The 12615-nt window shown below is 33.8% G+C and overlaps 1 protein-coding gene and 1 non-coding gene across 2 annotated transcripts; both read right to left on the bottom strand.

Annotated features, from left to right (window-relative positions):
- Positions 1-177: 177 nt before the first annotated feature.
- Positions 178-249, bottom strand: TRNAD-GUC (transfer RNA aspartic acid (anticodon GUC)). Its single transcript has one exon. It is a non-coding gene; the product is annotated as a tRNA-Asp (tRNA).
- Positions 250-4474: 4225 nt separating this feature from the next.
- LOC142556110 (auxin response factor 2A-like) lies at positions 4475-9572 on the bottom strand. The gene is given in 15 exon segments (XM_075667373.1): positions 4475-4891; positions 4893-4992; positions 5128-5318; positions 5407-6359; positions 6462-6633; positions 6768-6843; positions 6926-7045; positions 7150-7314; positions 7395-7485; positions 7908-7992; positions 8087-8242; positions 8374-8430; positions 8554-8649; positions 8940-9055; positions 9160-9572. Coding segments are annotated over 15 exon segments (2559 nt in total). The 5' UTR covers positions 9260-9572; the 3' UTR covers positions 4475-4810.
- Between the last annotated feature and the right edge of the window lie 3043 nt (positions 9573-12615).

The following is a 12615-nucleotide window of genomic DNA, read 5'->3' as shown; positions in this document are numbered from 1 at the left end:
GTGTTCGTGATTTGTGGCATGGTGAAGGAGCAGCTGGCTTTAACCCCTGATACTGCCTGCAGTCACCCCTGAGAGAGAACAAATTTTGGCAGTCTTCGCAACAATTTTCATCATCAAACAAAAAAGATAACAAATTTTGGCAGTCTTCGCAACAGTTTTCATCAAAAAATGAAAGCGCGCCGTTGCCGGGGATCGAACCCGGGTCACCCGCGTGACAGGCGGGAATACTCACCACTATACTACAACGACTTTTTTAAATAGGCAGAATGTATTATTAATTTAAACCTATATTTGATTAACAATGGCTTCAAATCATTTCCGCCATATCAAAACCCAGATGAAGCTCAAAATCCGTCGTCTTTATCTCATCATTCGAGTATGGAAAATAGAAGCCAAATAGAGAAGCAGCCAACGATTCAAAGCAAAGTCGATGATAAATGTGATGAATTATTAATTTGTATTGTTTAAATAAAAAAAAAAAACCTATTAATTAATATTTTGATACAAGTAATAACATGAGTTGAACATCTATATGGTAATATATATTTATAATAAATGTTTAAATATATTTAATTCATTATTAAAACTGTATATTAATGTCTGTGTGTATAACTGCTTGAAAATTGGATCTCTCCTATGAATTACAAACCAAATTAAATTACATTTCAAATTTCAAATCCAGAAATTAAATTCCATTCTGAGAATTATAAACCAAATTCAAATTCTTATTCAAAATTTAAATAATGAATTCTGAAATTTTGAAACATGTTTCAAAAATTGTACTCCGTTGAAATCATTTTATTAATTTAAAATTAATGACACATATATATAAATGTAAGGTTATTATAATTAAAAAAATTCATCCATATTTTAGATGAACTAATTTTTAATTTGATTTTATTTTTGAGATATAATATATTTATGTCAATAGTATAAAATTATTTTTATCTTCAATATATTAACTTAATCTTAGACCAACAATTCTCGAATTATTATAGAGGATTAAAAAATAATCGCATGTCAATTTAATATAAACTACCATTTTTATTATTTTTTTATTCATGCAAAATAATATGAACAAGGAAAAATTGTTAATTAACATATTTAGAACTAAAATATATGTATGGAATTTGACATACTCAATAGGCAAATTTTGTTAGTTAAATTACTTCAAGGCCAAAATTGATTATGGAGTTGTATAGTAGGCTATTGTTAATAATTCATGTTAAATAAATTTATATTAAATACCAATTACTATTTTTTTTACTTGAATACATTTATCTTGTGAGTTATCATTATAAATGTTTCTTTTAGAATTAGTTCCATTTATTTTAATTATTATTTTTAAATATTTCAATAGAAAATATGGATTTGAAAGTCAGCGTATATCAACAATTTAGTTTTCATGGTTCAGTCAAGATGCTGATTCCAACATCAATATATACGTTAAGTGATACTACAAATAGTATGATTTTTTTTAATTAAATAAATTATTTTATCTCCAACATAGATCATTCTCTTATATTAAGCAATGACACTAAATTGATCGTGACAAGGCTCGAAAACCATGTTTTGGAAGGAAAAATTCTTACTGGAAGTAATACAGGTCATAAAGTGCTTATTTCAAGAATGTCATTGACGCCTGATCTAAGACTTCCTTTTAAATTTCAACGAAGACAGTTCAGTATTCTTTGATTATATCATATCCAATGATAATCAACAAAAGTCATGGGCAATCATTGTCTCATGTATGACTTTTTTTAAGAACTCTGTTTCTAGTCATGGACAGTTGTACGTTGTAGTTTAAAAATTTTGATATGTGATAGTGATAGCAACCCGAAAAATTCAACGATAAATGTTGTATATAAGGAAGTTTTTCAAAATTTGTAATTTGTTTTTGTTTTCTAATTGTATGATCTATAATCCATTTAGTTTATTTGTATTTTAATTTAAATTATTTATTGAAATTAAAACCACATTAAAAATTTGTATCATGTTTATCATTTTATTTTGTTACAGTTATTGTTTTCTACATAGTACATAAATTTATATGTGAATACAATATAATCGATAAACACATTATGTCATTCATTGTCTAATACAAGCGTGATATTAATTTTCAGCCTAAATACAAAAATGACTCTTTTATTCAGTATTTCATTGTTAAGATCTATATGTATATGAAAACAATAAACATTTCACTTTGATAAAAAGTCACGTTATAGAAAAAGTAAACAAATTATCATACATACTAATTTTAATAATCCAATTAGATAAAATAATTTTCCATGCATCGCACGGGTGAAAAACTAATCTGAAATAAATTGAGAGTGGTAATGTTTAAAAAATTATTATTATCAAAATTGGCGATGAACAATACTTCGATCAAACAGAAATTATCGTCAATACCGATTTTTGTTGAATTTAGGTTTGATTACTTCATTAATCCGATTTTTTTTCTTTTTTATATTCGGTCTATTTATTAGCTTTTTAAGATAAAATTTGAACATTTTAATTGTTTCCTAACAATCAAACCAATTTTTATTTACCAAAACGAAACCTGCTAAGATTTTTCACAAAAAAAAAAAAAAAAACACCTCCAACAACGCTACTGGGTCCCTTGTATTAGTTGACATTTCTGAAGATATCAAGTATTGCATGGGAAGACATGTGAAACATTCAGTTGTCCCTCGAGAAAAAGATTTAGCCCATCAAGGGTTTTTTTCCCGATGCAGAAACTTTGCCCTAACGGAAGCACGGAATGCACTGAAAAGAGTTCATCGTAGACCCCAACCTAATGATGGCTTCGCAAGGACGTCTCTTTTAGACTTAGATCTAAATTTGCATGGCAGAGTTTCGATGGAATATTAGCAACAACGCAGACCAATAGCGAAGGTTTTGCCCCATCTGTGGAATGAATGCTGGCCTAAGCAGCAGTTCTTTGAAGTTTCGTTTACAGAAAGCTCACAAGAAACTATGATCCGCCAATGTGGGCAGCGCTATGACTATGGAGATACAGAAGGCTTTGGATGCGCTTAATATAAGTCGAGGAGTAAGTGTCAGCCCGACTCAGAGACAATCTCATCCCATGGTCGATGAATAGATAGACTGAGCTTTTCTTGGCTTGTGTAGCGCTCTATATTAGTTTTCGCAAGAGGGTTTTACATAGGTTAATTGGTGGAATCTATTGTTAAGATTTATCCAGGAACTTTGAGCAACAAATTAATGGAACATTCGTGAATAAAAAGCCAGAGATGTATTGGCAAACCCTAAGTATGAGTTGTACTGGTGTAAATAGAATAGTTGCGTGTGAAAGCTCAATGTTCTGATAAAATCTAGTGAGTTATTTGTGTAGCTAGGAAAATAGTATTTCTTTTAGTTCTATATAGGATTAGAAACCATGAATTGTGCATGTATCTGGATTTTCAAATATAAAACTACTTGTATCCTTTTGATATTGAATAACAATATCCTGCAAACGTTAACTCCACTTGTTGGGATTTCGTTTGGTTTTTCGAAAGCTCGATCATTTGTTAATCATTCTTGTCCCGTCAAATTTCTTCAAAACCTACATAAAATTTATGCCACCGTAGTCTGTGGTGAGGGGTAAAAAGTTAAGAGGTGACCACACCTATCCATCCACATAGATGAAGCGTGTGTGAAGTAAAAATACACCACTTAACAATAGACTCGATCGTCAAGACTAGCATAAAGCTCAATCATATTCATTATTAAGCACGGTTATGTAACACCACCTAGCGTCCGGCATTCGACTCACTTAGTATAAAGCTCAACTATATTCATTACTAAACACTGTTATATATCCATTTAGATAGACGAATAATAAAATTATATATAGTAATACAAGCAATTAACAATTGAAACTTGTTGTGGCTCCTAGGACTGCCAACTCCATAGGCTAGTTTTACATCACTCTCAATTTATGATATGAGCATAAGTATTATCCCCTCTGACGGCTTAGTTGTTTGATCATATGAATCATTCAATATTTCTAACCTTAAAAAAATATAGGAAAAAAATCTCATTAATATTATTTCATATGTTCTTCCTTTTCAGTTTATTCCATGCACACACAACAAATTATCCATATGATTGCACAACTTCGCGATTATTTCATGAATAAGTTTATTGTTATACAAAGTTTCCAATTACACATTAGTGCAACTTACAATTTCTCTTCCCACAATGTATCCGAACTTGGATTTTTGATGACCAACAAAATTACCATTCTGAATCAAAATAGGCCACCAATAGGCTATTCATTACATTTGATAATGAAAACAGATATACTTTAATCTGCTAGATTATTTATTTTCTCGTTAGAAACATTCTTTTAAGTTTTAATATCCGTCCTGTATACACACAGGGATACGTAAAGAGAATCAGCTGTTTGAGTCCTTGCATATTCAGGTTATATATTCAATACGTTTTCCAAATAAGCTCAGCCACAGAATCCTGAATTCTTGAAACTTGGACTGAAGCTTAAAAGTTACAAGGATTCGAAATTTTGTAGGACAAAGTTCTTCCAACCCGAATACAATTTGGTACAATCCACCATGGACAGAGAGTCAGAGACCCTCCCATTTGAATTACAAATTCATTTTCAACTTTTAATTATTAAAAAGTACAATACTGACCCACTCTTAATCAACAAAAATCAAAAGCACACTAGATCCCATTCTGATCCGCTTTTTCACACGAATATGGGGACAGAACAGCAAAAACTTCTATGTGCATAGGTTGAATTCGCCAAATTTCTAAAATAAAGTGGGTGCCGGGCAAACAAGGTCTAAGTAGCAGGAGCCATGTTTGATGAAGAATTAGTCCGCAAATTTTTCGTTTCTTTTGAATCTAAACCCTCTGCAATTTTAGGAGGTTTTTTCTCCTTTAGAGCCAAAATTTCTTGGATTCATACGAAGAACCTCCTCTTTTGTGAGGATTGATATCTTCCGAGCCATACCACAAAATTCTCTGGTTTCAATAAGGAACCAACACTAATGAGCACGAAGCAAAATATTAAATGCACTAAATATGGAAGCAAGGTAAGAAGATAATCTGAAACTTTTGGATGAAAGCGTTTAGAAAAGAGGGATACATATATCTTACTCCCAAGGATCATCTCCAACAAGCATCATATCATCCTCATCATCTGTATACACAATAAGCCAATTCTTGCTAAGAGCCCTGAGTTCACCATTAAATACGAAGAGATTATCCAATTCAGCAATCAATTCATCGTAATTCTTGAACTTCGCAAGTTCTATAGACCTTCCGATGGCCATTCCCTGCTTATGAACCTGAAATCGAGACATTTACAATATTTATATATGTGAAGGTGAATAACTATTGCCTGTAGAGGGAAAATGTCAATATCCCAGATAGAACCTTGGTGCAACTTCTTGTTGACACAGAACTGACTTTGCATTCCCTGTCTCTAGCTACAGGATGGAAATTTTGAAATTCTTTCTCTGATTCACAAACAGCAGCTGAAAAGTTGGGTTTTGAGCCATTGGACTCATCACACCTTTGATCAGATTCAGTAGTAGAGGAATGATAGGAGTTTATGCCTTGCAGTGTATGGCCTGAAGGTTCCACCCCTATATCCAGCAATGGCGGCTTCGACGGTACAGAGTTGCTAATAAGTGGAATACCAAAGAGCTTGCAATTCCCTTCCTTAGATTTCAGTGAGTCGGGCATTTGTTTGCATAGGGACTTTGGCGTTAGGTTTCGTGATTGATCAGGCAAGGATTGGATGTAAGGTGGCAAGGATTGGATGTAAGGCGAGGTTGGTGGAGGCATCGACCGATTTGTTTGTTGATTATCACTCATAGGGCAAGACAACATGGAAAATTCTCTTAAAGTACCGAACCTGACTTCTGAATGTGGCTGATAAGATGTATGACTATTTTGAACACGAGATTTTGAACCAGAATCCATCACATCAAGTGGCATGTCAGAAGGAACCATAGACCATGCGTTCCCAACTAAACCAAACTTTGCCTCTTGTTCTCGTGTTTGCCACTTCAAATTTGCTTCATCAGAAGACATACAGAAATTGGGGGATGAATCAATCTGTGATCCCAACCCTGACAAGAGATCTGTGAATGATGTCTCTGTCCTTCCTGAAGATAACCAGTTCTCTGATTCATATCTTCTTGAAGCAGACACATCCTCAACTTTCTCATCGTCTAATGGTGGAGTCCATAACTGTCGCTTCTCACAAATGTCTGAATCATTTCTCTCCAAGAAGGTGCCTCTCAAGGTCGGGAGTTCTTGACTTTGCAAGACCTTTGGAATCCCACTGGCAGATGTTGGGTCGAGTGCCATCTTAGGCATACCTAGATTACATTAAAGGTGATGAATCAAGATTTGGGCTCCAATTAGATGTGCATAAAACAACAATTAAAATGACTTTGGGTAAATTATATTGAAAAACACACCTTCCCTAGTTAGAACGTAAGAGTCTGGGGATGAAGGCAAGGCACTTGATCGAGGCCTTTTTGATCTGGGGAGTGAAAGTGGGTTCATTGGATGAGGAGGTAAGGCAGGTTCTATGTTCCAAGGTGAAACCCTGTCTGGTCGAGGAATTGCAGAAGTTTCATCCCACTGCACCTTTAAGCAAAATTAAAAGAAGATTTTTCGGAACAGAATAACGAGAAACAAATAACAACTAAGGGATTTTATGAGCCAAACAAATTAAAAAACAACAAGGAGAAGAAGCCTCATTGGGATACGAAAATAGAAACCATTAGACATCTCCATTTTGAATTCGGCCATCGTTTTGAATCAGAGTCTTCAATACCAACTATAGTTCCAGTAAACCTAAAAGAAAAAAATTCACATGATTAACTCTTCTTGACGAAATCAAAAGAAAAGTAGCATATCATTCAAAAATACCGCCCACCTCTGTTCTGGTGCTTCTTCACCTTCAAATCTCATTTTAAATCTCATTCCTATGGAATAATTGTTCTTAACAGAGTTTACATATTGATCATAAGGGACGATAAACTCGGCCGGGCTTGTCCTGAGAACAAAATGTGACAGGTGTTGAGGGGATGATTAAAATCCAGAACAACAATAATGCTTGCCACTGACAGAGATATATATGTGTGTAGATCGAGTGAGAACCTGGGCTTGTAATACACAGTGAACATGGTTTTTGTTTGATTAGCATGCGAAGCCGTTGCCAGAACACCAAGATGCATGTTGTGGCTGGATATGACAGATGATGGAGCATTACCCTGTTGTTTCATGGCACGCCTAACTCCAACACGTAAATCTCCATTCTCCCCCCTGAAATTGTGCAGCATTTGAATCAGATAGATAGAAATATAGCTATAGCTAAAGGCATAAGAGCAAGTCTGGTGTCTAGCCTCAAAAATATGAAGGCATCCCCAGCAACAAGTCTCTTCGAACTAACAAACACGCTCCACCCACTCTGAAGGAGGTGCCTCCTAGGTTGACCTGGAATTAATCAAGCAAACAAACTCACAAGTCGACTCTCCATACAAAAGCAATCAAGAGTTGGTTCATATATAAAGGGAATCTACTAAATAAAACATAAATTCCATATCACATACGAATGTGGTTCTTTCTTCTTCTTTTTTTATCTTTTCTCTCTCTGTCTTTTTTTTTTGGCCAATCAAAATCACATTACAGAGTAACTTGGGTTTGGTTTCTAAGAACTACTTTCCTTGGTAAATGATTTTTTGATATCTAGAGTCTTAGCTCTCCCTAAGAAACTTTTAACCAATTTATATATCGGGTTGAAACTCTTCTCCTGCCTTGGAAACCCAATGTTGTTCCAAAGGTTTAGCAAGATTTAAGTCAATCCACAATATAGTGAAAATACTCGAATCATGAACTGAGATTCATCGGAACATTACCGCGAAAAATATGCCTGAATCGCCACTCGGTTCCGTGTAAATCCTTGGTCACTAATTCCTGAGTGGGAGGTTGCTTTGTCATGTCCTGCCACATTATAAAATCACACAATTACTAACACAAAAAATCTTACAACCCTAATCAGATAGTATCTCATGACTTTGGCTGGACTCATCCTAACCAATGGGGGCAGGCATTCATCAGCATGTCGTCTTAGCACTGAGAATCCACCGTGGGTGCTTGTATCTGATGCCGTAAGAATCTTACAAAAAGAATGGACATGAAAATGCGGTGGTGGAGGAGGCAAAGTTTCCTTCGTCGCGGCATTCTCATCTTGCTGCAATAGCAAAAATCTCATCAGAAAGAAAAAAATACCAAGAAATCTTTTGCGATGTGAAAAAGTTCCATCCCAAAGTACATAAACAGGAAAGTATTAGCTCATATAAATAGCACAAAATTTTAGCTCACATTTGGTTCGGGTATCAAAATAATATGTGCAAACACTTCGTCTGTATCTGGTTCAGCCTGTCCATGGAAACGCAAAAGTATAAAACATACAAAATCTTTACAGATGATAAACCAATACAGATTTCACAAAATGCAGTTGACGATTTAGTTGATTCACTTATGTTTCGGGAACAAATTTACCTTCAAAATCACATTCACAACTCGACAAAGGATCTTTGGAGGAAGATTATACACTGGCATCTGCAGGTCTGCACTTTGTTTAGTCGAAGCCTCCACCTATTCAATAAACCCCACAACTCCAATAAAAAGATCTAATCAAACAAAACTCCCATTCATCTGTGAAACGCATTTAAATCAACCACCATAGTTATCTTCAATGCTCTCCCGAGAGAACATCTATAATCTCTCAGGATGACAAGTGAGCTCCAATTTCTAGTCAACAAATCTAAACGTACAGCATTAAAATACAACAGTTCACTCAAAATGATAAAACTGAACAAAACTATTATCAAATTCAAGAACTTGCAGTACAATTATTAAAAAAATCATTAAAACAAAAGGTGCACCTGTTCTATGTGACCCTGAGGAAAATAGAAAACAAGCTCATTTTCACGAGGCACAGGAGCTAAAGGGCCGGCGCATGCTTTCCATAACTCCGTGTACAGCGCTGTCTCAGCATCCACTATGATGAATAAAAATAAAACTTCTGCTCAATTTCACCAGAAAAAATAGATAAAAATTCAGATGAAGACATTAAAGAGGGGACAAAATACGCCAAACTTTCACCTGAATTATCTCCCCTGTAACCTGAGCTCCCTTTCTCCGGTCTGGAAACACAATCATACGTCTCATTAAAACCCTTGATCAGAACCTCAGAAGTAGCCATTCTCAATACACTACTTCCAACTCAGATCTCTCATCTCACAGCCCACAAAAATTAACAGAAACCAAGAAAAAATCGACTCTGAAACCGGTAAACACCTTGAAAAAGTAATGGATCAGGCCACAAGCCCACACCTCACGCGCGTTCGTTACTACGTAATCGAAATTGAGATAGCCAGAAGAAATCTGAGGATATTCCGCGAATTCAATAATCTACTAAAAAATCTTGTAAGAATTTCGGGTACTCGCGTTGAGTATATCTTGAAGCATGGGGAGAGAAATGGCTCGGGGAGAGAGGAAAAAAGGCCGTCAATAACTCTTTAGTCATGTTCATTTAATTTCCATTTTTCCACGAGGGTAGAAACTGGATTTACCCGGTAAAACTCTAGGAACGTGTTTGGGAATCAAATATATACTTTTTATGATAAAAAATAATTTAATAGCTTGTATTATAATTAATTTTAGAAATAAGAAAAATCTGGCATATGAAATTATTTTTTGAGAAAAGCTTTTATTTTACACTCCCCTTTCGAAATTTGTACACTTAAGAAAAGGATTAAATGGATAAATTATCAACGTGACATATTTTCGGCCAATGGAAAAAAAAATTTTGTTCGTCATAAATATGGTTCAAGATATGAACCAAAAGATTTAAAATCAATGAATTTAAAAATATAATAAAAATATAGACCTAAGTTTTCGTAATAACAAAAGTGAACTTATCTGAGCAAAGTAAATCGAACTGAGCTTATTTAACTAAAGAAATTCAGACTGCTCAAACCGATCAATATGGGAACAAGTTCGCTGATCAAATTGATACTGACACAGTCCAACTGAGTAGGGTGATAATCGGTCTGAAAATATTCTATGTAGCTGATAGAGTCTCTTTGTGTGAATATTCAGAAAGATAATCATTATCTTTATGCAACAGAATAAAAGAGTTGTTAGTTTCCATATCTAGCTGATGTCCAACAAAATTTATTGTCAGTACTATAATTGGATACCCGACAAGGACACATGACATTCTCTGCATGGCTATCGGCTATATAGTAGAGTTGTGCATATTTTACATTTATCAACATTGAAACCAACATCTATAAAAAGATCAATGTTTCAGAATGTTTGGACTTCTAAAACAAAATCTTTGTGTATTCAGATAGCGTTTCTAAAACATTCTACAACATCTTCAAAAAACATTACTCAATCGAGCTGATTTTACATGCTACCAATCCTTCTTAGGTCAATTCAGATCAAATTGTGCATTTTGTTTCACACTCAATTTTTTGTATTTTGACAAATTTGAGTAGTGTTTTGTTTGTATACTGTCCTAAGTTTGTTTTTGAAGAGATTTAGTTGTTAAAAGATTGTTAGGAGTTTCGGTTCAATAAAAATGTTGAACTGAAGTTAATATATATAACAGGTTGTACCAATCAATTTTTTAAGTGGAATACTTCTTAAAACATAATAAGTGAGACATAGAAGTTTTGATTTCGAATTTCCATAAACAAATTATTGATTTATTTAATTTTAGTTATATGTATTTACATTATATTATTACTTAAGTATATCAGTTCATTGTGTACCAAAAGCTTTTTTTAGCACTTCTAGATACATTTAGTTGCCTGTAGCATCTTGTTTGATTGAAAATTGAACTTGAGCCACTGACTCAACTCGACTTCACTAGTTGTTCGCAAAATATTTAAACATGTTTATTCATGCCTCTAAACATATCAATGATCCTAACTTATAAGAGTCTCTCATATTGAATGTTAAACTATCACAATGAAAGATTGGTTTGAAATTCATTTCTTAAATAATTATATCGAATTTAAATAATTTCATCCAAACATAATTTTAATTTTAATAACTATCATAGGACCGAACGTTCGTCGTTTTACCAAATGCTATTACCGATTAACTACTCTACCACCAAGTACAATTATTGTACTCAACAATCATTCTCTCAATACTTGCACTACTTGCAATTAATGTGAATTTGGCTCTGATACCAATTGTAGAACCGAGTCCTCTTTACGAAAATGTGTAATTGCTAGTAATGATGCAAATCAAATCTTTTAAATTATACAGCATCACAAATATCAATGTTTCGATTACTCTACTAACATGGATAGTTATTACATTCAACAACTACGAAGATAAAATGTAATGTTTCTATGAAAACTTTTTTTACCTGGAAGGTGAAATTATTATAATATTTTAATATATTATAGATTTCTAATAGACTAAAGTTAAAGAGAATAATATAGAAATACTTAAAATTACGAAAATCAAGAACATGATATATGATAAATTATAAATGTCTAAAATTTTAAATTGGAATGTTATTTTATTTAGGTAAAAACTTGTGTGAGACGGTCTCACGGGTCGTATTTTGTGAGACAGATCTCTTATTTAGGTTATCGATGAAAAAATATTACTTTTTATGCTAAGATTATTACTTTTTATTGTGAATATCGGTAGGGTTGACCCGTCTCATAGATAAAGATTCGTGAGACCGTCTCATAAGAGACCTATTCTTTTATTTATAATTGTTAATTAATTAATTAAACAAATGAGAGAAGACATACATATATCCATATCACTCAACAAACTAATTTTTCTTGTCAATAATTTCAACATTCTCTCTCTAATATTTTGGGCATGCATTGTATTTGTGATAGGAAGAGGAATGACTGATGGTATTTTTGTCTTATTTAATTTAATATGCTAAATAAATAAATAAAGATCTTGTTTGGGTTGTTTTGTTTGAAGTGTACAGTAGGGACAATTATTTGGCATTCTATTGTTTATCATAGTCAGCATATTAAACCAAACAGAGCCTTGACCAGCACTACACACTGTGGCGGGGGCCGGGAAGATAACGAAGGCCTATTGACGGCGTTAGTGTTGTCGGGATGTTAACAGGGTCATCAGTGGACGTCGTTTGTCTCAGACGTTAAGTGGGCTCTCGTGGGAAATCGGGGTTGTCTTGCCAATTCCAGGCATAGTAGGATGGGTTTCAGTGCGCACACCCTACTTTCGTGCGCCGGTCTGACGCTAAACGGAGAATATTACCTAATTTATTTTTTTTGTAGCGACGGATTAGCGACTTTTTAAATAATCTTCGCAAATTGTCCAATTTCAACTCAACTTCCCCCTAATGTCCACTCACAACGGAGATGGGGTGTTGTGGGTGCTCTAATAGAACATCAAAATTATTTGAAATTTAAATTATATTGATATAATATTTTTTTAAATAAATATTCACTCATGCATCATGCTTGTCTATGGATTATGGATAATTTAAAAATATTGTCTAATTTTGAAATGTAAACATCCTAGTTGCGTGTATTTGTGTTA

The sequence above is a fragment of the Primulina tabacum genome, chromosome 9 (assembly GCF_025594145.1).
Source record: "Primulina tabacum isolate GXHZ01 chromosome 9, ASM2559414v2, whole genome shotgun sequence".
NCBI classification, from domain to species: domain Eukaryota; kingdom Viridiplantae; phylum Streptophyta; class Magnoliopsida; order Lamiales; family Gesneriaceae; genus Primulina; species Primulina tabacum.
Note: the sequence above shows the minus strand (reverse complement) of the source record. Positions and strands in the feature narration are given on the sequence as shown.